The 24,994-nt window shown below is 45.9% G+C and overlaps 1 protein-coding gene across 6 annotated transcripts in view; it reads right to left on the bottom strand.

The window, feature by feature from the left end:
- PTPN13 (protein tyrosine phosphatase non-receptor type 13) overlaps nucleotides 1–24,994 on the bottom strand; it is a 159,397-nt gene that overhangs the window by 77,269 nt on the left and 57,134 nt on the right. For all 6 annotated transcript variants that reach the window (XM_077933806.1, XM_077933803.1, XM_077933805.1 and 3 more), the window contains 4 exons: nucleotides 14,531–14,700; nucleotides 12,203–12,268; nucleotides 8,041–8,226; nucleotides 4,068–4,161 (listed from right to left, as the gene is read on the bottom strand). In XM_077933806.1, the coding sequence (XP_077789932.1) occupies nucleotides 4,068–4,161; nucleotides 8,041–8,226; nucleotides 12,203–12,268; nucleotides 14,531–14,700 (516 nt within the window). The remainder of the gene's footprint in view (nucleotides 1–4,067; nucleotides 4,162–8,040; nucleotides 8,227–12,202; nucleotides 12,269–14,530; nucleotides 14,701–24,994) is intronic.

Here is a 24,994-nt window from a genome sequence, read left to right as displayed (position 1 = left end):
TTTTTATCTCTTATCTCTCCCCCCGCCGGAGGAATCCCTATTCTTCTCCCATGAGAAATCCAAAGTTTCAGTTACTTCTCAAAGACACATATAGACATATTAAATTCCTGACGGCAATACAGGGAAACTTCGGTTGTTTCAACTTTAGCTCATTGTCTTTTCCTGTCATGAAATAAAAAATGCAACTTCCCTATAAAATCCTGCCCATGTACCTCACAAAGTGACCACAGAGACCAGTCAGTGGTAGATTCAGTTTTTTTAAAAAATTCAGTTAAGCACTACCACAAACCACAGTCTTGAACTTTATTCTGGGACAGCCTCCTGATTATTGCCAATGGCTCACAGAGATGGAAACTTCAATGGAAGTTTTGTGTTGTGAGCAGCAGGAAAATATATCTTGTTTCCACATGGAAACAAAAAGAAAAAGGTCAAAGGGTGCATTAGAAGGACGGGACTAGATTCAGTCCAAGAGATAAATATAGCCTCTATCCCCAAACTGTCAAAGATAAAGTACATCAACAGCACACGCAGTTATATAATACTCAATCAATTGTCATCGCTGATGCAATCGCACTGCCAGCAAGCCATGGCCTTAAACCTCAGACCAGTTTCAAAGTAGTCACACTGATGTTAATGGATTTACACTTGAGCAAGTCTAACCCCTCTCTCTTCTGATGCTCTTGGGACTTTTTACTTCCTTGACATGAGATTGTTTTGTCTGTCAACTCCTGATTTCTTTTCAAAAGTGCTCTCTTGATCCATCTTCTCTGCCCTGCCTAATCATCACCATCCAATTTCCCTTAATTTATATTTTCTGCCAAATGTCTTTAACATTTACTCTCTCTGTTTCCCTGCAGAAAACCTTACTCCTCATTCACCACAGCTGTGGTTTTGAATCCAGCTTCCCTCATTATCTTGACTGCTCTCAACGATAAGCTGCTAACGATATTCTCTTAACAAAAAACATCAAGGCTCTGAGTCTGCAGTTTACAGCAGCTGCTTTTAATACTGTCAGCCAGTCTCTTCTTAATTCTGGGTTTGGCTTCAGTTTCTGGAGTTCTCTTTTAGATCTAGTTGCCCATAGGTCTTTCCAGATGCTCTCTTCAGAGCACCACTCCACTCGTACCAGCCACCTACTGCCCATGAGGAATAGAGTGCTCTATGCTGAAACAGACAAGGTTTTCAGCTGCTGCCAAAAGGGCATCACTACCAGCCTCGTTTCACTTAGGTAGTCAGTTGAACATTCTAGGCTCCTTTGAAATAATAATAATAATAATAATAATAATAATAATAATAATTTATTTATACCCCACCCATCTGGCTGGGCTTCCCCAGCCACTCTGGGCGGCTTACAAAAAAATATTAAAATATTGTGATACATCAAACATTAAAAGCTTCCCTAAACAGGGCTGCCTTCAGATGTCTTCTAAAAGTCTGGTAGTTGTTGTTTTCTTTGACATCTGGTGGGAGGGAGTTCCACAGGGAGGGTGCCACTACCGAGAAGGCCCTCTGCCTGGTTCCTCGCAGTGAGGGAACTGCCAGAAGGCCCTCGGAGCTGGACCTCAGCGTCCGGGCAGAACGATGGGGGTGGAGACGCTCCTTCAGGTATACTGGACCGAGGCCGTTTAGGGCTTTAAAGGTCAGCACCAACACTTTGAATTGTGCTCGGAAACGTACTGCGAGCCAATGTAGGTCTTTCAAGACTGGTGTTATATGGTATCGGCGGCCGCTCCCAGTCGCCAGCCTGGTTGCTGCGTAATATTCCATCCCTCTTTCGCTTCTCACCAGTTGCTTCCAAGAGAGAAGGAGGGGAGATGGTGAGAATGGAGGTGTGTTTTGGAGGGTAGAAGGAAGGGCTGTCAACAGGCTAAGCAGACACATTGTAAAGACACATGAGAGGGAGGATTAAACGGGGTTGGTTGAATGTGGGGTGGAGGGTGGGAATTGGGACAAGTAGAAACAGTGGAAAGTGGAATTGGAACATAACCTTTTCCCACTTTCATCCCTTCCTTTCCACAATTCCTTGTGGGTCCACACTTTCCCCCCCAGAATAAGATGCCAATTTTTGGGGATTATACTTCGAAGGGTCTTATTTATGGAGTCCCTCATACGATTTTCACTAAACAGCAGAGGAATTAAATTATTAAGTTCTGTGTACATTATTAAAAGTAATTGTAACTATTGCTCTACTTTAATAGTGACACCCTGGTACAAATTCTGCTATTTAGACACATGGGTCCCACTGTTAAGGAATTCACCATAAAGAATTAGATAAATATTTTAGCACCGCTTCACTCTGGAAGAAAAGTGTGTGTATATATATATTTTCATATTGAGTATCAGTCTAAGAAATTTGCAGCTAGCATATAAACCACTCACTATTCATCTCTTGGTTACAAGCATTACACCACCAGAACAGCCAAATAGATCCTGCTTTTTATTGGATGCTTAATCTTCACAAGGGAGAAGAGCCCTGAAATACTTGTTAAACACTGAAGATAGATGGCACATAAAGTAAGAGGAGGGAATTAACAAGGTGGATTTAGTTCAGGGTGGAAGAAAAGGAAACCCACAGGCACACACCCCAAACAGGGTCTTCTCAAGACCTAGCTTATGCTAGGCCAGACTGGGCAAGGTGAGGATCAGATTCGGCCTTCCTAGGATACCGAATTATGAGTCTCACAAACTCAAAAGCCAAACCATGGGTTGTGTTTAATCCTGACTAGCTTTGAGCTTTCAGGCCTTTCCAGGAGCTATTTGCTAGGGACAAATCTCACAGAATCATAGAACTGTAGCCCAACCCCCCCCCCTGCAATGTGGGAATTTTTTGCCGAATGTAGGACTCAAACTCATGGACCTGAGATTAAGAGTCTCATGACTCAGGTTAAAGTGTGGGGTGCCCACATGATTCTACATCTGCTAACCATCATGCGAAGAAGTGGGGGAGTCTATTCCAGGCTGCAGCATGGCAGGTGTATTAAGGAGGAGAGAAGTGTGTTATTTATGGGAGATAACTGCATTCAGATTAATCTATTCTTTTATGTATAACATTTCTATGCCTTCCTCTTCCCAAAGAACAGTAGAGTGGCCTATGTGGTACAGACCCGGAGGTATTATTTTTCTCCCATCTGAGGATATGGTATGGAGCAGGCAGAGGCAAACTTCGGCTCTCCAGATGTTTTGGCCTACAACTCCCATGATCCCTAGCTAAAAGGACCAGTGGTCAGGGATGATGGGAATTGTAGTCCAACACATCGGGGGGGGGGGCAAAGTTTGCCTATGCCTGGTATGGAGCATGTGAAGTACTAGGACTCTTATTGAACTGAGAATCAAACTAGATGTGGCACATGTTTCTCTATTATAAATTAGCCACTACAAGTGTATATGTGTGAGCATGAGTACACACATGTCCATGGGGAGATTCTCCCCCCCCCCCCCACTTTCCCCTCAAAACACAATTCAGCTGAGTTCCCTCCCGCCCCACTCTGAGCTACTGTTAGCTCCAGGGAGTCTTAATTGGATTGCAGAAGGAGGGGGGGAAGCTACCTTCTCTGCTGAAGCTCCTATCCTGATTGGCTTTTTTACTCTTTAAAATCGAGACACGCTAGTTGCACTCATGTCATTAGCGTTGCATCTAGTTTGGTTTCAAGATGCTTCCCTGACCAAAGAAATGTGTGAACATTTCTTGTATTGAAGTACAATTGCTTCTCCACAACTCCAGAACTATGGGGCAGTATCAAATGCACTCGTTACATCAGTGCAAGGATTTACACGTGCGCCACAGAACTTTCTCCCTCTCTGCCCCCCTTGTACTTTGGATACACGTTCAGGTTTTCCCTCAAAGCTGCCACCATGCGCTCAGATTTTTGCTACATCACCGGTGTGCCACTTAAACTGCGGCATCTAGGTGTGAGGTGAGCAATCTGCTTTCAGGGGTAAAAACCTGTCAAGCTGGTCACAGCACCAGGAGCAGCTCTGCTTCCTTCGTTGTACTTGTCTGCAAGGCAGATTAAAAAGCACTCCGCATTTCCCCAACATTAACACTCCCTTCATTGCTAAACACTCACCTGTGGGAAGTCCTTTCCCTCTCAGCCTCTCCCGGATGGCCTGGCTCCTGTCAGTCTGCACCTTTCTGTCCCCTGTGCAGGGAAGTTGATCCACCTGTTTAGAAAAAAGAAGAAGCAATCAAGCAGATCTGAATAAACCATACACAATATTTCAAATCATTTGCAGCATTTTATGCACTATATGCTTCTATGCTCCTTTCAGATCAGAACTCAGCCAGCTCTTCTAGGGTGGTTGAATATTGTGCTGCTGCTGCTGCTGCTGCTGCTGCTGCTGCTGTTGTTGTTTAGTCGTGTCCGACTCTTCGTGACCCCATGGACCAGAGCACGCCAGGCACTCCTGTCTTCCACCGCCTCCCGCAGTTTGGTCAAACTCATGTTGGTAGCTTCAAGAACACTGCCCAACCATCTCATCCTCTGTCGTCCCCTTCTCCTTGTGCCCTCCATCTTTCCCAACATCAGGGTCTTTTCCAGGGAGTCTTCTCTTCTCAAGAGGTGGCCAAAGTATTGGAGCCTCAGCTTCACGACCTGTCCTTCCAGTGAGCACTCAGGGCTGATTTCCTTAAGAATGGATAGGTTTGATCTTCTTGCAGTCCATGGGACTCTCAAGAGTCTCCTCCAGCACCAGAATTCAAAAGCATCAATTTGTCGGCGATCAGCCTTCTTTATGGTCCAGCTCTCTATTGTGCTACATGCATGTAAAACTCGTCAAAGACTCATTCTGCTTCCTATCCCTAGTGTTCTATAGCACAAGGCAGTCATTAGACATTTTATTGCTATGGTTCTCTGTTTTGGCATATATTTTACAAAGTTTCTTTCTGAGTACTGGTCATTGACCTTAATCTAAAGAGATTTCTTGGTTCTAGGTTCAATTCCTGGCATCTCTAGGCAGGGTTGAGAAAGGCCTCCCTTGTCTAAAACCTGAGAAAGCCACTGCCAGTCCGTGTTGACAGGTAAAGGGACCCCTGACCATTAGGTCCAGTCGTGGCCGACTCTGGGGCTGCGGCGCTCATCTCGCTTTATTGGCCGAGGGAGCCGGCGTACAGCTTCCGGGTCATGTGGCCAGCATGACTAAGCCGCTTCTGGTGAACCAGAGCAGCTCACGGAAACGCCGTTTACCTTCCCGCCGGAGCAGTACCTATTTATCTACTTGCACTTTGACGTGCTTTCGAACTGTTAGGTTGGCAGGGGCAGGGACCAAGCAACGGGAGCTCACCCCGTCACGGGGATTCGAACCGCCAACCTACTGATCGGCAAGTCCTAGGCTCTGTGGTTTAACCCACAGCGCCACCCGCGTCCCGTTGACAACACTGAGCTAAATGGACCAATGGCATGACTCGGTGTAAGTTGGCTTCCCATGTTCCTGAGGCAGCTGAACAAGCAGGGAAAGCTGGTAATCAGGGCAAAACACACAGCCCTTTGCGCCTTGTAATTATTTGGTCAACAGAAATCGAGACGTGCTGGTCAGGAGCCAAGGAGAGGGCTAACATTGCGGAAGCTGCATCTTGCGTTGACTCACAGCTTTTGTCAACATTCTGCATGACACACATCGCACATCCCCAAATGTCTCCTTGCTACATGGTTTGATCCCTTGACTGCTCTTGCGAGTCTGTCACTCCCGCATTTAAACAAACAGAACAGTAAGCAGTGCAATTATTTGATCCTATCAGCAGCATGTCTCCAGCGTAATTTAAAAAGGCAAGATGCTGCAGGGCAATTTTTATCCTAGTTTATCTTTGGTGAGTTTTGCCAGCATAAATCTGAGGCATTGTTACACAGTAATAACAGGCCTATGAGACCTGATGAATGAATTGACTTACTGGACAGAATTTAGACATACAAAGGAGGATATAGGCTAATGTAGTTTGGCATCATTAATCTGTCAGGGACATCCATATCCTCAGCCTGCCAGGTTGTGCGTAGTCATGAGGTACTTATCAGGGTCAACTCGACTTTCTTCAGGGCTGAAACTAAGCTGAGTAGGTGTGCAGAAAAAGTACCGTATTTTTCGCTCTATAGGATGCACCCGACCATAGGACGCACCTTGTTTTAGAGGGGGAGAAGAAGAAAAAAAAATCTCCCCCTCTCTGCTCAGCGCCCCTTCAGTGAAGCGGCAGGAGAAACAGAGCCCCTTCCATTTCTCCTCCTGCTTCGCTGAAGGGGCGCTGCGCAGCTCTCCCTCTCTGCTGAAGCCAGCAGAGTCTTGCTCTCCCGGCTTCAGCAAAAGGAACCTGAAGCCTCCGGAGCGCAGCGGGAACTCGCGCTGCACTCCGAAGGCTTCAGGCGGCTATCCCTGAAGCCTGGACAGCGAGAGGGGTTGGTGCACACCGACCCCTCTCGCTCTCCAGGCTTCAGCAAAAGCAACGCGAAGCCTCCAGAGCGCGGAGGGAGCGCTCCCTCTGTGCTTCGGAGGCTTCACGTTGCTATCGCTGAAGCCAAGGAGCCTGCATTCGCTCCATGGGACGCACACACATTTCCCCTTAATTTTTAGAGGGGGGAAAGTGCGTCCTATAGAGCGAAAAATATGGTAACTTAAAGGCCATCTCAATTTAAGGCAAAAGATCTTCCTCCTTAGACACCCTGTCGCAGCTGTGACTTCAGCTGATTAAAATGAGCAGCTGAAAATTCGGAGCGTGCTCATCTGAAGCAAACCTGGGAAGTTCCAAGGAAAGCAAACATGACCATTCTGGAGAAAGTCTAGAATATCTGTTGGATCTCAGCCAGCTGAAAGGAAAAGTCTGAGGGAAGTACTTGAGGGGGAGTGAGTGAGAGGGGACCCCATGTGTGTGAAGGCGGGGGGGGGGGGTCCCACTTCAGAGCTTCACCGTCAAACTCTTGGAGGATGCTAACCTACGTAGAGGTGACATGAGATGAGGAGAAATTTGATGCAGTTGGCATTTAAAGGCAAACCTATCTGATCAGCACTTCCTGAAATGATATGAGAACCAAAACACAGCCATCCTTTGAAATTCTCCAAACTTCCCAGCCAACTAATGTGTACAAAAATGAATGTGCTGGGGTAGAGTGTGAATAACAATGCATATATTTGTGAAAATAACATTAAAAATTCTTTATATTAGGGGAAGTTGCTTTGAAAATATATATATATATTAGGAATACTAACATACACATAGGGGGAGAAATTTGTACTTAAACTTTGATGAATTTTCATGTGGACTTCTTTTTTTTAATAATGCAAACTGATGTGGAAATATGGAGAACTGAACATAAGACTGAAAAGAAAAGAAAAGGAGGGAAATCAAAGCTGACAGACTCACCAATCCCTAGATGTGAGGCAGGGGGCGCTTTGCACCCCCATCATCTCCCCCCTCAAGTGAGGGCCTGAGAGCAGAGAAAACTGTCTCCTTCAAGTATGCCAAGGGGACAGAGAAGAAGGGTTGTATTTCTGTGTCTTTGTAACAGGAGGATTGGCACGTTACATGGGGCACTGAAGATGGCACTGAAGCTTACAGTAACATGTTCCTCAGCAAGTAATGACGGCTGTGGAGCATGGGATCTATAGTCTTATGTCGTTAAACCAAGGAAGGAGGAAGAACTACAAATCCCTTGATCCCATTCTAGACAATCCCAACCACATCTTAAAGGCAGGTCTTCAATACATTTCCTGTGTCTAGCAAGTCTCCCCTACTTTGGGTTAGCTTCTCCCCCTTTGAAAAGATTTGGGGTGTGTGTGTGTGTGTGATAAGCCGGGGGGGGGGAGGCTTTGAGCCTTCAGAAAGAACTCCTGGAAAAGGGGAATGGTTTTCAAAGCAACGTGTGTGTGTGTGTGTGTGTGTGTGCGCGCGCTCTCCCATCACCAGCTCCCTTGCAAATCTCTCACGAGCCCTCTGAGATCCTCCTCTGAAATCTGTGTTGAAAACTCTGTTGGATGTTTCTTTAAGGGAGGCTGGGAAGGTGACTTCACAGTAGCTCTGCCAACTTTCAACGGTTGCTCAACATGCTCGTAAACACTTACCCCAGACAAACTCCCCAGAACCAGTTTCACCAACTGTTTCACATATGAGAAGGAAGGGGCACAGCTGCTGTTCCGGATGTGAGCACTGCAAGCGTCCAGAACCGTCCGCACAGAGACACGGGCATAAACAAGGTCTTCGCACATGCTAAGCAGTATGCTGTTCAAGTGATCCCCAAGTTTAATGGGCTGGTGGTGAAAAGAAAAGAGCAGAAAAAACCTGGTTAGCATCTGCCTCCTCCTCATTTTCATTCTCTCTTAATAGATCATGCCAATATCTGCCTTATAGTGACCCGACTCTCAGTCCACACTTGACAGGCAGTGGCTCTCCCAAGGTTTCAGTCTTTCCCAGCCTTACCTGCAGATGCGGCAGACTATTATTATTTATTAAATTTATATAGAATGCTTCATCCCAGGGCGGTTCACAAGATAAAAATACAGGATAAAAGCACAATATAAATGGTTAAAGCACAAACAAAACAAAACTACTGCAATCTTAAGGCCTATAAGAATGATTGCACAAACATACATGGAGGCAAGTCATGGAAATATGATGCAGATAAAATTGTTTATATTGCTAGGAAAACATTTTTGGTAAACCAGTAAAAATCAGGAACTAGTAGTTCACACCTCCACGGTTTACCTAAGTCCACAACTGTATGGTTTAAATAAGATGGGGTGATTACTCTTGATAAGCTATAAAATATGAAGTTGCCCTTCCATTTGTCCACATAGGCCGGTATTGTCTGTGCTGTCTGACAACAGCTCTCCAAGGTCTCAGATGGAACCTAACAGACCAGATCCAGGCATTTCTGGAAGAAACTGATTTTCTGGATCCATTTCAGTTGTGGTTTAGGCCCAGTTTTGGCACAGAAACTGCTTTGGTTGCCCTGTATGACGAACTCTGTCGAGAGAGAGATAAGGGAAACATGTCCCTGTTAATTCTTCTCGACCTCTCAGTGGCTTTTGGTACCACTGACCAAGGTATCCTTCTGGAGCAACTGTCTGAACCAGGGGTGGGTGGCACCGCTTTGCGGTGGCTCCAGTCCTACTTGGATGGTCGTTCCCAGAGGGTGTTGCTTGGGGAATGCTTTTCAGCCCCGTGGAACCTTCAATGTGGGGTTCTGCAGGGCTCAATCCTATCCCCCATGTTGTTTAACATCTACATGAAACCACTGGGTGGCATTATCTGGAGGTTTGGTGTATGTTGTCAGCTGTATGCTGATGACACTCAGCTCTATTTCTCCTTTACATCTGCAGGTGAGGCAGTGGAAGTGCTGGACCAGTGTCTTGCCTCAGTAATGGATTTGGATTGATCTTTATTACGGCCATTGGCCCGTTACACGACAGTTTCCCATACCAACATATTATACTTAAACCTCCAAGTTTAAAATCACCAAAACTTACAAAAGACAAACAATAATCGAAGCAAAACAAAAACAAAAACCACCATCATACAAAAACAGAAACCACCATCATACATTACAATAAATTTGTAACCTATACATCGCCCTCTGCTCATAAATTAATCAGGGATATCAATGGTGATATCGCCTAAAACATAGATCATGGTTTAAAACAATGGTGATATCACCTAAAACATAGGTCATGGTTTAAAGGGGTTATCCGAATCACACAGGAGACCGTTTCTCTTCTTTAGGGATAGGACACTGATCAGGAATCTGGCAACCATGAGTGATTTTAGGGGGTCATCATCAATTAGTAGATATCTCAGTTTGGCTTCAATCGTATCATCGGCAATTCCCTTAAGATATTGAGCAAGAAACTTGCTCCTGGCCGGTAAGTGAAAAGCACAGTCAAAGATTATGTGATGCAGCGATTCCGGTGCCCCACTATTACAATCACATAAGAGCGATATCTGTCCATTGGAGAATCTATTTCTCAGCACGTTCGATGGGAAGGTGTTGAAGCTTGCCTTTACAAAGGCATATCTATGAGCTGAGGAAGTTAGGGAATTCAAATAGTTTGGGAGCCTTAAACCGAGATTTAGAGGTGAGCAGGTACCATTGCCCAAGATCATTTTCTGCTGCAAGTCCATCTCCTCTAGCTTACAGGCCTCAGTAATGGACTGGATGAGAGCCAACAAACTGAAACTCAATCCTGATAAGACTGAGGCACTGTTCCCTAGACCAGATGGGTGGGAGATCGCCAGCTCTTGATGGGGTTACACTTCCTCTGAAGGAACAGATTCGTAGCTTGGGGGTACTCCTGGATCCTTTGCTGTCGCTTGAGGCTCAGGTGGCCTCAGTGGTCCAGAGTGCCTTCCATTAGCTTCGGCTGGTGGCCCAGCTAAACCCCTATCTGGACAGGGATAGCCTAACTACTGTTGTCTTTGCTCTGGTAACCTCAAGGTTAGATTACTACAATGTGTTATACGTAGGGCTGCCTCTGAAGACGGTTCGGAAACTTCAGCTAGTGCAGAATTCAGTGGCCATGTTGCTCACTGGAGAAAGACGGTTTAAACATCTTACACCGATCCTAGTATGACTGCACTGGCTACCAATTAGTTTCCAGGCCCAATTTAAAGTGCTGGTTTTGACCTATAAAGCCTTAAACGGCTCAGGACTGCAATATCGCAAGGTTCTTTCCATATGAACCTACCCAGACCCTGAGATCATCTTCTGAGACCCTTCTACATATGCCTCCTACTTGAGAGGTCCAGAGGGTGGCAACATGAGAACGGGGCCTTCTCTGCAGTGGCTCCCCATCTGTGGAATACTCTCCCCAGGAAAGTTTGCCTGGCACCTTCATTATACACCTTTAGGCGCCAGGTAAAAAAGTTCCTTTTTAACCAGACCTTTGTTTGATTTGATTGACATCCTATGCCCTTTTAAAATGTGGGGTGGGGTGGGATGGGAGGTGATTGGGTTGTTGTTTTTATTTTGATTATGTATTTTGTGGTTTTATACTTTGATTTTATTCTGTGAACTGCCCTGAGACCTCCAGGTATAGGGCGGTATATAAATTCAAAAAACAACAACAACTCCATCTAACAACTACAGTGGTACCTCAGGTTAAGTACTTAATTCCTTCCAGAGGTCCGTTCTTAACCTGAAACTGTTCTTAACCTGAAGCACCACTTTAGCTAATGGGGCCTCCTGCTGCTGCCGCACCGCCGGAGCACGATTTCTGTTCTTATCCTGAAGCAAAGTTCTTAACCTGAAGCACTATTTCTGGGTTAGCTGAGTGTGTAACCTGAAGCGTGTGTAACTTGAAGCGTATGTAACCCGAGGTACCACTGTATTACTTGACCCCTTTAACTGGAGATCCTAGGGACTCCACACAAAGCATGTGGTCTGCCACTGAGCTATGGCTCTTCCCTTGACCCAAACACTGTTGCTACATCTGTCCTGAAGAACAGCAACGGGCAGGTTCTCACAGACATGTTTTACCACTGCCTGCCATTCAGCTGCAAGTCTGCAAAGTGCAGCATTCCAGCTGACTTCAGGTAGTAGGAAGAGTTCCATTTGCAGTAACCGGTTCGTTTGCACATGGAAGATACCACTTGGCACTACAGATAACCAGAAATGCGTGCAGATGTGTGAACCTGGACCTAAGTACGTCTGGATCTACTTGGCCATAACACAGAAACATGATACGAAGAGAGTCAGAAGGAAGGAAGCAAACTGACTGGACAGCTGGAACCAGCCTAGTCTTGTAATTAGTGGACAACACCCAAACAGCTGGGAGCTGCTTACATTTTTTCCTGTATTACTAGTTGATCATCTCGTATATTCTGTTGGAAACCCACACTCAAGGGTGTACACCCTCGGTTGATAGGATGACTTCCCAGCCACCAAAGCCTTTGAGTTTTGTATTTCACTTTCAAGCTTTCAAAGTGGGTGGTTATCTTCTGATGACATGCCCTGTCTAGTACTGCACACTATGACTATTATTTTACTCTGTTTGTTCATTGGCAGTAGCGTAAGTAAGAAAAGTAATACTCTTCCCATTTGGCACCAGTTCCTCCCATCTGTGGTCATGACATGCTGGGATGGAGGAAAGGTTAGGCATTCTACCTTCCACTTCCTATTTCTTCCCAGCCGTTTGCCTCCTCCCAATACCACTTTGCAGCGAGAAAAGCAAACAGAAGTTGCCTGGTAACATATCATTACGCCCCCAATAACATCCCTTCACTACTCACCTGGCTTTGCGGGACATCATAGTCAGCTCCCCAATAAAGTGTCATTCCGAGAGAATAGATGTGAATCTGCAACACAAGAGACATGTGTGGAATTAATGGTGTAGCAAAGGCATCTAATTATGCTTGCGATGTGCAGGGAAAAAAGAGAAAGGAGGGAGTTAATACAAGATGGAGTCTTGCAAGACACTTGAGAAAAACCTCAAGATGTCTTGTAACCACATGAGATGCATTTCATGTGAAACAGCTGCTGCAGAAAGTGATTTCTTATGAGAATTGGCAGTAATATATAAAACTCTTCAGTCTGAGCACACAGAACTAACAACTCATTTCTTAGAGATGTTTTTCCTAAAACATGTCTGGCTCTTTTTTTTTTTTTTACAAGGCAGGAGCGGATTTCAAAATCTGCACATCCCTCAAATGAGCTACAAAGCCGAGTATTCCTGGCAACAATAGAGTTAATGCAGTTGTGGGTTTGTTTGTTTTTTAGTTTGAATTTAGCAAGTGACCAACAAGGCATTCTTTTGTCTGTCCAGCAGCCTGCCAGAAATTTATCACCGAGTACATCATTTCTTTGGTTTAGGAATGAAGTCATAACCCAGAGGCTCATGCAACCCTGTCATTGTATTTCAGGAGGTCATCATAAATGGGAATTTGCTTTGGCTTGTAGCACTTTTTTGTGGAACATGCTCAGATTTCAGGAACAGGAGCTGAAAATAAAAACAGATTCCCACTCAGAAGCTCTCTTGATGAACTATAGCCGAAACAAAGCAAAATATTGAAAGCCAGAAGTAATTAGAAGACACAGTGTGCTTAGCAGCACAGTATTATGAGATGGACTTGCTTTCTAATTAAAATAATAATATGTGCTTTAAAAGATTATTTTTTCATGCTCTGTTATTGACCTGAATCTTTTTTTTACTCCCAACTGAGGAAAAAATTAAGAGGCAAATAAACTGAAGACACAAAACTGATTTCCTTAGTTACTTGTCCCCAGATAATGACTCTGTTAACACAAAATGAACAAATCATGGTTTGCTCATCATTAACATGTCTCAGGCTTGCACACTTCCACCATCCTCCCTCTTAGGTAAAGGGAAAGGACCCCTGACCATTAGGTCCAGTCGCGGACGACTCTGGGGTTGCGGCACTCATCTCGTCTTACTGGCTGAGGGAGCAGACAGTTTTTTCTAGGTCATGTGGCCAGCATGACTAAGCTGCTTCTGGCGAACCAGAGCAGCGCACAGAAACACTGTTTACCTTCCCACCAGAGTGGTACCTATTTATCTACTTGCACTTTGACATGCTTTCAGACTGCTAGGTTAGCAGGAGCTGGGACAGAACAACGGGAGCTCACCCCATCGCGGGGATTCGAACTGCTGACCTTCAGATCGGCAAGCCCTAGGCTCTGTGGTTTAGACCACAGCGCCTCCCACTTACCTTCCTGGGTTGAGCAAACCCTAGTTTCTCAGTATGTCCAGTATGGTTCATGCAAACTATGGTTTGGCTTCAAAACCAGAAGCAGAAACCCAATTCAAGCCGCAGTGTCCAATTCTAATTTGATGGCAAAACTATGGCTCGCATACACCATAGTTTGTAAATAATGACCAACTATGGTTTGCTCAAAGCAGGAAGTGGGAAAGGGAAGGAAAGAACAGGGCATGCAAGCCTGAGGTACAGTTGTGATGTTCAAACCATGATTTGGCTACTATGCACCAGCTAAGTCAAAATCCTTTAAATCACTTGATTTTCTGGTCGTGGACTATATTTTGAAAAAACGAATGAACGGCGGTGGAGGAATGATGAGTGGCGCGCGAAACGGCTCCGGAGAGGGGCTGCTTTAAATGGCGCCGCTCGAGGGGGGGCACTCAGCCAACCGTGGCTCCTGTGTCTTGCGAGCGGCAGGGGCTGGCAGCGGTGGGACGATGAATGGCATGCGAAAGGGCTCTGGAGAGGGGCTGGCAGCAACAAAGCCCAGCCCCCTTCCTCCTCTAGGCAGGGCAGGGAGAAGCCAGGAGGAGGGAGGGAGGAGGCGCTGCTGCCACCCTGTGAGGGAGAGGGAAAGAACATGCGCACTGGCAATCCACACAGCGAATCCTGGACCATCCGTGGGCCGGATTTAGAAGGCAATTGGGCCTGATCCGGCCCGCGGACCTTAGTTTGCTGACCCATGTTCTACTCTACCCACCATGCATCTGTTTAGTTTATACTTTCATATCCCATCCTTCTTCCAGTCTGGAGCAAAGGTGGCTATCAGTGAATAAATAAAAGCAACATACCACCCACGAAACACCATTAAAACACTACAGAAGAGAGATCTGATCGCAGTACCTTTTCGACATCAGAAAGAGACGACAACGATTGATTCTGGAGGACTTCTGGTGCCGTGAATGCTCGCAGGTCTTGGCTGGAAACATTTTCATCTGTGAAGGATACACTGCCGGATGGAAGAAGCAGGAGAGACCATGGGGAAATGATGAATCCCAGAGCAGTGGGATCAGCTGTAGGTGGAAGGAGGGAACCAGCGTCAATTAAGATAGCAGACATGTATTTAAAAAGGACTTTTCATGCATGCATTTAATTACCATTCTTGTCCCAAGGCACCTCTGGCGCACAGACCTAATTAGTGCCTCTAATTAGCCTCCTTATTTGGCTCGCAAGGTCATTTTGGCTAAGCCACACCCATCAGCCCTGTCCCCGATGCCAGGGCAGGTAAGATGCAGCTGGGCTCAAAGGGGGTTTGCAGGCACTCAAATACCAGCTGATTGCCTGCAAAGCCCCAGTGAACAACAATGACCAGCTGATTGCCAGGGCTTGCAAAGCACTGTGAACTGGGCCTCAGTATGCACTGCCAATCAGCTGATCACTGGGGTGTGCAAAGTGCTGCTGTGCATCCAACTTGCTTGCAACTCCCTTTGGAGAACTTCCAGTGCTGTGAGCGCTCCCAGGTCTTGGTTGGCCACAAGCATCCAGTTGACCACTGTGAGAAAAGGATACTGGAGTAGACAGGCCACTGGCCTGATCTAACAGGGCTCATCTTATGTTATTAGGCTGAGCCTTTACCTGCATGGCAGGTAAATAGCACAGGCAAAAACAGGTCAGCTGATGTCACTGCGATGTCAGGTGACCGACAGCTGCACACCCTTGCACACTTATCAAATGGCTATGGTTCGGGCTCAACAGCTACTCATCCTTGTCCTACAGTTTTAATATCTTTCCTTCTGCCCCTGGTTTTTGCTGTTCTCCAGTTACACAAAGGAGTTTGCTACCTTATTCAGATTCGGTTGCCCCAAAATAGGATTTCTTTTTATCTGCATTTTTTGAGTGACTTTGCTAGCAGCCCGCAGCTCTCCTTCCCCAACCCTATGAAGGCAGGAAATTTTTTCATATGCTGTATTTTGTACAGTGGGACCCAACGCCACCTTGAATAGATGAACTAATGTTTCTTTCCCTGTCATTTTGTGTGCGCAATTACTCAGAAAACATCAAAGCCAGAGCGGAACGCTCCAAATTGGAATACCTTTCCTCCCTCAGGTTTCCTTTTTCGGCTTGAAAAACTAATCCGTCAACTAAAAATTATCGCAACGGTGCCTGTCCGGACTAATTCTTAAAGGCAAAACTTAGAACCTAATTGGTGTACTGGTGGGAATCTGTGTGGCAAAGGCAAAGTGCTGCCCTCTTCACAAGAACTTCCATTCATGCTCCCTGAATAATGTTGCCATGAAGAAAAGCAAACTCTGAGATGATTCAGCCTACACTTGACCTTTTAAGAGAGGAAACCTTCTACCCCCAGAAATGGCAAGCCTTGTAACAATAAACTTCTCTGTAGAGAACTTGACCAAACTGTCAGCCACGCCAGTATGCGGTGTTTTTTAGTTATTGCGGAGGTTACTTCCTGTCTTAAAGGACCCAACACCTCTGGGGGTGTGGAAATTGTCTTGTCCACTCTTGGGAGTGAGTGGGACATTTTTACACCATCTTCATCCACTTTTAGAAACTGCGAGTTATCACCATTATATAAGATGACAGGAGAAGAGGACATGTATAAACCCAAGTGGTAGATTGCACACAGAGTGGTCAATCATAGCTCCCCAAAACTTGTAACTCAGAAGAGGTTCATTGCATACAGTAAGGGAAAAAATACATTTAGGAGTATCATTCTTCCATCAGAAATAACCGATACTGAGAAGGGCTAAGCTCAGTGACAAGAGCACATGAGCATATAACCGCCCCAGTAGTAGCATCATCCCAAGCAAAACTTATCATAAATGCACAATAAGAAAAGATGTCTAGAGGGGCCTCTTTGTTGATCTGGAATAGGCAGGGTGGGCAGTTGTAGAGCAACATGACAACTGGCTATAGAAGCTACAGGGACGGGGTTTCATATGCCATACTTAGTGCAGTGGGATCCAACATCACCTTTAACAGATGAACTAATGTTTTTCCCCCCTGTACAGTCATACCTTGGAAGTCGAACGGAATCCGTTCCGGAATTCCGTTCGACTTCCAAAACGTTTGAAAACCAAACCGTGGCTTCTGATTGGCTGCAGGAAGCTCCTGCAGCCAATCAAAAGCCGTGGAAGCCCCGTTAGACATTCGGGTTCCAAAAGAACAAACCAGAACAATCAATTCCGGGTTTGCAGCGTTTGGGAGCCAAAATGTCCTGAGTTCCAGAGAGTTCAGGATCTAAGGCACGACTGTATTTTGAGTGTGCAATTTCCCAAAACATACTATAGGACTGCGATGATAGGGTGAAGGTCTTTACAACTAGGGTTTCAATGGAGATTTTTTTTTTTACTACAACTCCATGACCATTTGCATCACTGGCTGGGGCTGATGAGGGTTGCTGCCCCAAAACATTTGAAGCGCACGAGGCCACAGAAAGCTGGCCCAGAAGAAAAGGTACACAAGGCCAATGCTTGCAAAAAAATATTGGAAGGCAATAACTTGAAGATCAAACTAGAGCTGCAGAATAGACTTTAATCTGAATCCAACCACGGCAAAAAGAAAATAAGAAGATGGGTTTTTCTTCTTCTTCTGGGGTAGCCTGCTAAATTTGCCAAACTGAAATCAGCCAAACACACAGACAAATGCAGCTGCTTGCCAAACTTCTTGAGAAGCAAGCACAAATGGAACATAACTGCGAAAATGTGAGTGGGGAGGTAGAAAATCAAGTATGAAAACTAACTCCTTCTCCCTTGTTCACTCACAGACTCCAAGAGAGAATGCATGGATAGTCACAAAAGAGACAGTTCCAACATTCAGAAAACAGGAAGAAGAAGAAGAAGAAGAGGAGGAGGAGGAGGAGGAGGAGGAGGAGGAGGAGGAGTTTGGATTTGATACCCCGCCTTTCACTCCCCTTCAGGAGTCTCAAAGCGGCTAGCAATCTCCTTTCCCTTCCTCCCCCACAACAAACACTCTGTGAGGTGAGTGGGGCTGAGAGACTTCAAAGAAGTGCGACTGGCCCAAGGTCACCCAGCAGCTGCATGTGGAGGAGCGGAGACGCGAACCTGGTTCCCCAGATTACAAGACTACCGCTCTTAACCACTACACCACACTAGCTCCCAGTGGTACAGGCCTCCCTGAAAGCAGAAAATGAACTTCACCAGGGAGGAGACTAGGCTAGAACCATTAGACATAGCATGCCACTTTTTCACATACAGGAAGATTTTGGTGTGTGGCATCAATCAAATGTGTCATGTGCTCATCAACTTATGTAGACAGCTGCACCACATTCTGCTTCAGGTATGGGGAAGCAATGAAACATGCAATTCTCAACCACTTTCTTGATAGACGCTAAGATTATTGCTCTATGGAAACAGCCCTGTCTCTTTCTATGCAACCCTTCTTTGGCTTCTTATCTCTCTCACGCCCCTTCTAGTAACACCTGACGATAATACTGCAGAATACATCGACCAAATTGCATTTCTCTCGCTGTGGTTCTAAATGTGCCCTGCTCTGACCGGGACCAGCCCTCCACCAGCCCCTACAAAATGAATCAGGAAGTGGCTGTAGGTAAAATGGTCAACAAACCTTTCTTGGCTACTGACCTGGCTGGCTTTGTGCTAAGGATTTGACGAACACAGAAAGCCACTTTTTACAAACAATTAATTTAGTACCCCTGCTGTGGCAGCTACACATTCCACCTTTGCAGCCCATCCTCTGCAGCCTACGTATTGTTGCATGATTTCTCACTTCCTCAAGGAAAGGGATAAATTCCAGTTACAGATGGGTAGCCGTGTTGGTCTGCCATAGTCAAAACTCAATGTTTTGATAAATTCCAGGGTCAGCAAGCACAGAGGAAAAGTAAGTGTGAACAAGCCCTTAGATTCATTGCTTTATTTATTTGTGCATGGTGTTGTTGGGTTTTTTTAACCCATCCTGGGCAGTCAAAGAGAGGCTCTGAACCCTCAAGGGATCTTCAGCTAACCCTCCATTCTCCCTCTGCCTTTCTGCCCAATTTAAAATTGCAAAGTAATGTTTTCTTCACCTACTCCTTCGTAAGTGGTCCCATGTGTCATTTGTTACAGGGATGGAGCTCTCTTTGAAAGGCTGTTCAGGCCTAAGGTAAAGGTAAAGGGACCCCTGACAGTTAGGTCCAGTCGTGGACAACTCTGGGGCTGCATGCTCATCTCACTCTATAGGCCGAGGGAGCCGGCGTTTGTCTGCAGACAGCTTCCGGGTCATGCGGCTAGCATGACCAAGCCGCTTCTGGCGAACCAGAGGAGTGCACGGAAACACTGTTCAGTCCTAGTCTAGTTTAAACTCAAAGAACTGTAGGAGCATGTGAGCAGGGCGTTGGAGGTTACCCACCAACAGTTATCACTCAAACAGCAGACCTGGTCACAGACCTCCTCATTAAGGAGAGAAGCATTGTATATTCCTGTTTAAATCACAACAATTATTTCTAAATGTCCATCTCTATTCACAGAACTTCACGTATGCAATGTTTAGGCAAATCTGTGCCCTTTTCCCAGATGACACATTTCCTCTTTTCGGCGACCCATTAAGTCACCATCCTATTCTTCTCCTTAGTTCATGGTGGGGGTGGCTCTCTTTTAAAGCCCTGAAGAGAGATCTTCGGATATCATGAGACCACGGCCCAACAATCGGCTCCCATCAGCCAAGTAAGCATTCCTAACAAAGGAATAGCTGGCAGGCAGCCATGTCAATGGCCTATGCTCCTGGGTCCTCCTCTTGCATGCTTGCCTAGTCTTCTTTCGCCTCCTACACTGCCTGGCCTCTCGCCCTGGACTGAGTCTTGCCCCAGATCTCATCTAGGCAAAACCACCCACTGCTCTGTCCCTTGTCGAAGACTGCAGACAGGGCTGTGCACTCCTTAACTCAGCTAAATGTCAATTAAACAAAGGAAGTTGCTTTATAATATGCCCCGAGAGCCTCCTGTTGTTCCCCTTCTAAATACCTTGTACCGTTGCATCCTCCGCAGTGACAAGGGAGGAAAACAAAGTGGTTTGCCATTTGAGTCCTCCCACTCAGAAGTCCTTTGATGCAGTGTGTCCATGTATAAAGTGATTTTTAAGTTGAGTTGTGCTTTTTTAAATACCTCCCCACCCCACCCCAAAAAAGTCACTCCTGTTTCTGTCTCTGCACAGTTGCTCTCAAGTGACTTTCTGCTCCAAAGTCTTGTTGCTGCTAAATCTCCCTGCTCTCCCCACCCTCAAAATGCAGGAGTTCTTCCAGCGAAAGGGAATTTTAATCTTCTTTCCAGGACCATTGGAATTTTTGTTTTTTGTTTTTGTATGGCCCTTGGTCAGTTGTGTGTCATTTTCAGCAATTAGCTACCAGATCGGTGAGCTAATTCTAGAGCTATGCAGCCTGGTCACAGAAGCCTTGTGAGTTTTAATAAGCAGTGCCAGAAGACAACTAAGTTTGTTTGTTTGGTTTTTTTTAAAGCGTATATTTACGAAGGCAATGCAGCCTCATTATTCCGGCAAACAAGGCAATGGCACAAAACAAAAAACAGATGATTTTTTGCAATCTGTTTGCATGTGCCATGAAAAGGCAACCATCTCACAATTCAAGAAAAGCCGGAATTATTTTGATTACGCTACTGGTGCAAAGCCATTCCCCTTGCCTCTCTCTGTGTCAACTCAATGACAGCATAGCAGCGAGACAGTATGCTCTTGCTTAAGCTTCTCAGCCAGCCCCAACCCAAAGAAAAAGTGAACTGGGTGAATTAGAGTCAGTCGCTCTCAGCCTGGCCTACCTCGCAGGTTGTTGTGAGGGTGCTTTAAAATTTCTAGAAAAAGGGTGAGATGAAAACACAATTAAACAGTAACTGAGCATACCTCAGTTACTAAAAAGCAGGGACATTACCTTGCCAACAAAGGTCCGTATAGTTAAAGCTATGGTTTTCCCAGTAGTGATGTATGGAAGTGAGAGCTGGACCATAAAGAAGGCTTATCGCTGAAGAATTGATGCTTTTGAATTATGGTGCTGGAGGAGACTCTTGAGAGTCCCATGGACTGCAAGAAGATCAAACCGATCCATTCTGAAGGAAATCAGCCCTGAGTGCTCACTGGAAGGACAGGTCCTGAAGCTGAGGCTCCAATACTTTGGCCACCTCATGAGAAGAGAAGACTCCCTGGAAAAGACCCTGATGTTGGGAAAGATGGAGGGCACAAGGAGAAGGGGACGACAGAGGACAAGATGGTTGGACAGTGTTCTCCAAGCTACCAGCATGAGTTTGACCAAACTGCAGGAGGCAGTGGAAGACAGGAGTGCCTGGCGTGCTCTGGTCCATGGGGTCACGAAGAGTCGGACACGACTAAACGACTAAACAACAACAAGAAGCATACCTCTGCTAAAATAACCTGTGGCCACCCATTCAGTTTCCTGAAAATCTCTGCTTGTAATATCTTAACAGAGTCATCTTTTTTGCTTTCCGGGGAACACACACCACAATGCCAGACATGCAGCCTGTGGGCACTGTGAACCCACAATCAACCCACTCAGCCATGTGGACAGGACAGCACCTGGCCTTGATATTCATGCTTTGGGTGCTGGTGGCCTGTTCCCTCTTTTATATTAGAAGCACGGCATCACTCTACACGTACAGATCTACTCCACCACAACAAACAGGTTGCCAGGATGTGCATTTGCGTGGGCCAGCATGGTGGTGTTGCGCAGCAGTTCTCAAACTGTGGTCCACCAGTGGTCTGTGAGCTCCATTCAGGTGGTCCACGGCAGGTCTGTGGGTTTGTGGTTGAAGATGAGAGACAGCACATCCACGGCATGTAATGTTCGTACTCATTTTTAACTGCATTTTTCTTGCTCCTTTAATTTCCTACGTTGTATTATTACTATTATCATTGCTTAAATTTGTATGCTGCCCTGCACCCACAGGTCTCAGGGCGGTTACAACATAAAGTCACAATGTAAAAACACGTAACAGAAACAAAAACAAAGACAGTAACAAAAGCAACTATGTACTCCAAAAGCACAACATAACAAAGATGCAATTAAAAATCACGCAGCTTTTAGCACTGTGCATTGTAATTGCTACAACATGGAGAAAAGGAATTCTGCCAAGACCCTTCGCAATTTTCAAGAGGTTTTTTTGGGGTGGGGACGACAGTTGGAAACCACTGGTATAGTGGTCAGAATGTCAGACAAGTCCTCGACAGACCCAGACCCAAATCCTTACTCAGCAATGAAGCCTAACCTACCTCATAGGGTTGTTGTGAAAAACACAATGGAGGAGTAATTTTGCATGCTTTCTGGTGCTCCTAAGAGGGAAAAGTAATACAGTGGCACCTCGGGTTACAGATGCTTCAGGTTACATACGCTTCAGGTTACAGACCCCGCTAACCCAGAAATATTACCTCAGGTTAAGAACTTTGCTTCAGGATGAGAACAGAAATCGTGCTCTGGTGGAGTGGCAGCAGCGGGAGGCCCCATTAGCTAAAGTGGTGCTTCAGGTTAAGAACAGTTTCAGGTTAAGAACGGACCTCCAGAACAAATTAAGTTCTGAACCCGAGGTACTACTGTAAATAAAAAGATGGTCCACTATCTTCCTAGGGCCTCTGATTTCTTTAATTTTCAGGAGTAGGGAGCCCTGCACTGTAACCTTCCACTTAAATGTGGAAGCTCCCACCACCATGCTATGATCGCTACAACTCATTTAGGTTTCTTATACATACATATGCGTTCACTTACACAAGTTTGCAATTACTGGGTTACTGGTAGTGAGTACAAGAGGTCAACTGGAACATATTCAAAGGTTTTATGTTGCTAGGTAAGCCCGATAATTGTAAAGGATGGATTGAGTTGTCTTTATTATTCTCACGTTCCCGAACTAGGTCTTGACAGTTTGTACAGAACCTCCCTGTTTCGCAATATGAGTCCTGGACAAGGCAAGAGCACTCCCTTTCCTTACAAGAGTCGGCACCTCCCATCCACCTGTCACGGTGGCATCAATGTATAAGCGGCACTGTGAATATTTACTGATTCAGTGAATCTCCTGACACGTCACGGGCACAGAGTTGTGCGAGGTTGGCTGGCACTTGTACGTGTTCACGCAACAAGACTGACAAGATTTCATCCCAATTACCAGGTTCCCCATAGCTCAGGCAGACACACACCGTACTTTTCTGTCTATAAGACACCCCCATGTATAAGACGCCCCCTATTTTGGGGGAGTGAAATTTAGGGGGGGGGAGATGGCACAAAGTTGTTGAGCTTTTTTGCAGAAGATTGCACAGAGTTGTTCAGCTTTTTTGGGCAGGGGGATTATCGAGGGTTGTTGAACTTTTTTAGGGGGGGGGGCCAAAAATTGCTCTCCTGCACGCATCACAAAAATCTGCCTCATGTCTGTCCCCTTGCTGGCAGAAGATGCCAGTCACCTGCCCAATTGATGCAGTGCTGGCCAATCAACACCACCCATTGACACAGCAACCAATGACACGCACAATAGCAGCCGACAGCCACAACAGCAACCAGTCAAACGTCCACCCTATGTATAAGACGGCCCCATGTTTTTAGCTTGATTTCTAAGGGGAAAAACATAGTCTTATACACAGAAAAGCCATGGAAGCCATGGAAGGAATATCCCCTCATTCCTAACTGCAGGCATTTCCTAGCTGGAGGAACAGGAGGGTACTTAAGGAACATGACAGCCACAGAAATGTTCTCAAGTGAAGCACAACCTGCTATTAGCGTGGAAGGGAAAACCCCACACTCAACTCTTCAACAACAGCGCCATATGACCAAAGGAGCTGCAAAATTGCTCTTAAAAACTTAAGATCAAACAGCAACAATGCCACTATAAACGGTAAGGGCAGAAAGGCTCCATTAAGAGTTGCCTTCTGCAGTTTTGGTAAGCTATCCTGTTTAAAGAGGCAACACCTAATTGACTTTTCAGAGGAACAAAATAAAGGAAAGACCTGCTCTTCTACATACACCGATGCCCATAACACATAAAAGAAACATCACTGGAAAGACCTGTTATTTCTGACCTCATGCAGTATAAGCGTACAAGATGCAGCATGTGTCTGCATGCAACAGAAGACTACAAGACACAGCACACACCCTCTGAATGACAAGTGCTAATGCAGGTAATTAAACAGGTGGAATAATAGGACTGGCCCAGGATAGGGATCTTTGTGCAGATTAGCCTGGCATATATTTTGATGTTGAAATGGAGGTTAAAAATTGCCGGCTTTTCCCTCCCTGCTCAGAGACTAATGCTATGAATTAGGGCATGGAAAACTGTGTTAAACGGCTTGCTTTGCAGCCCTGCCAAGGGGAACTCGTGTGCCTCCTGCAGATGCGCCTTCTTAGAATCCACATTTCTCATGTTGCGGTGGTCATCAGCGGCTTAGAGAACTTTGGAGCTGACAAAGGACAAGGCCGATCAACGCCCAAAATCGTAGCCTCTGCAGTCAGTTAGCATCCTATTCAAGTACTTGTGAACTCCGAGTAAGACTCCTTATGTAGATGGAACGGTACCTTCCACGCATAAATCCGAAGATTTCAGGGGAGGTCCGCGTACATAAAGGCTTTAGGGGGGAAAGAGCCAAGTGCAATGGGTACAGAATGCTGACCAACTGTCAAGGAGTTTAAAAACAGAATTCCAGGGGCGGAATGATATATCCCAAGAAGAGAGAAGGGGAGCACTCCATACTGCAACACTTCGCTGCAGGTCTCACTTGCATCTCCCGTTACCAAGCGCAAGTGACAAACCACAGGTCCGTAATGCTGACGAGGTTTTAGGCGCATGTGGCTGGCAAACTGCTGGAGACAGCATTTTGAGCTTGATGAACCTCTGATCTTATTAAGCAAAGCAATTCTGGCGTTCTTATAAATGTTTCTTGAACGTAAGAGGCTGCCTTGAATCGAGTCAGACCATTGGTTCACTGAACTTAGTACTGTTTGCTCTTGACTGGCAGTGGTCTTATAACGTCTTTGGCAGGAATCCTTCCACCAGAGACCCTTTAGCTGACAATGCTGGAATCGAACCCTGAACTCTCTGCGTGCAATGTGGTTTAAAACTGAGCTGTCATCTAGTCCCCTTCCATGTACAGTGGTACCTCTGGTTGCGAACAGGATCCGTTCCGGAGGCCTGTTCGCAACCTGAAAAGAACACAACCCGCGTCTGAGCATGCGCGGGTCGCGATTCGCCGCTTCTGTGCATGCGCGTGACATCATTTTGCGCGTCTGCGCATGTGCGAGCGGCGAAACCCGGAAGTAAGCCTTTCCAGTACTTCTGGGTCACTGCGGGACGCAACCTGAAAACGCGCAACCTGAAGCAAACGTAACATGAGGTATGACTGC

Source organism: Podarcis muralis, chromosome 9 (genome assembly GCF_964188315.1).
Source record: "Podarcis muralis chromosome 9, rPodMur119.hap1.1, whole genome shotgun sequence".
Classification (NCBI taxonomy): domain Eukaryota; kingdom Metazoa; phylum Chordata; class Lepidosauria; order Squamata; family Lacertidae; genus Podarcis; species Podarcis muralis.
The sequence above is the reverse complement of the archived record's forward strand: the minus strand, read 5'-3'. Positions and strand labels throughout refer to the sequence as shown.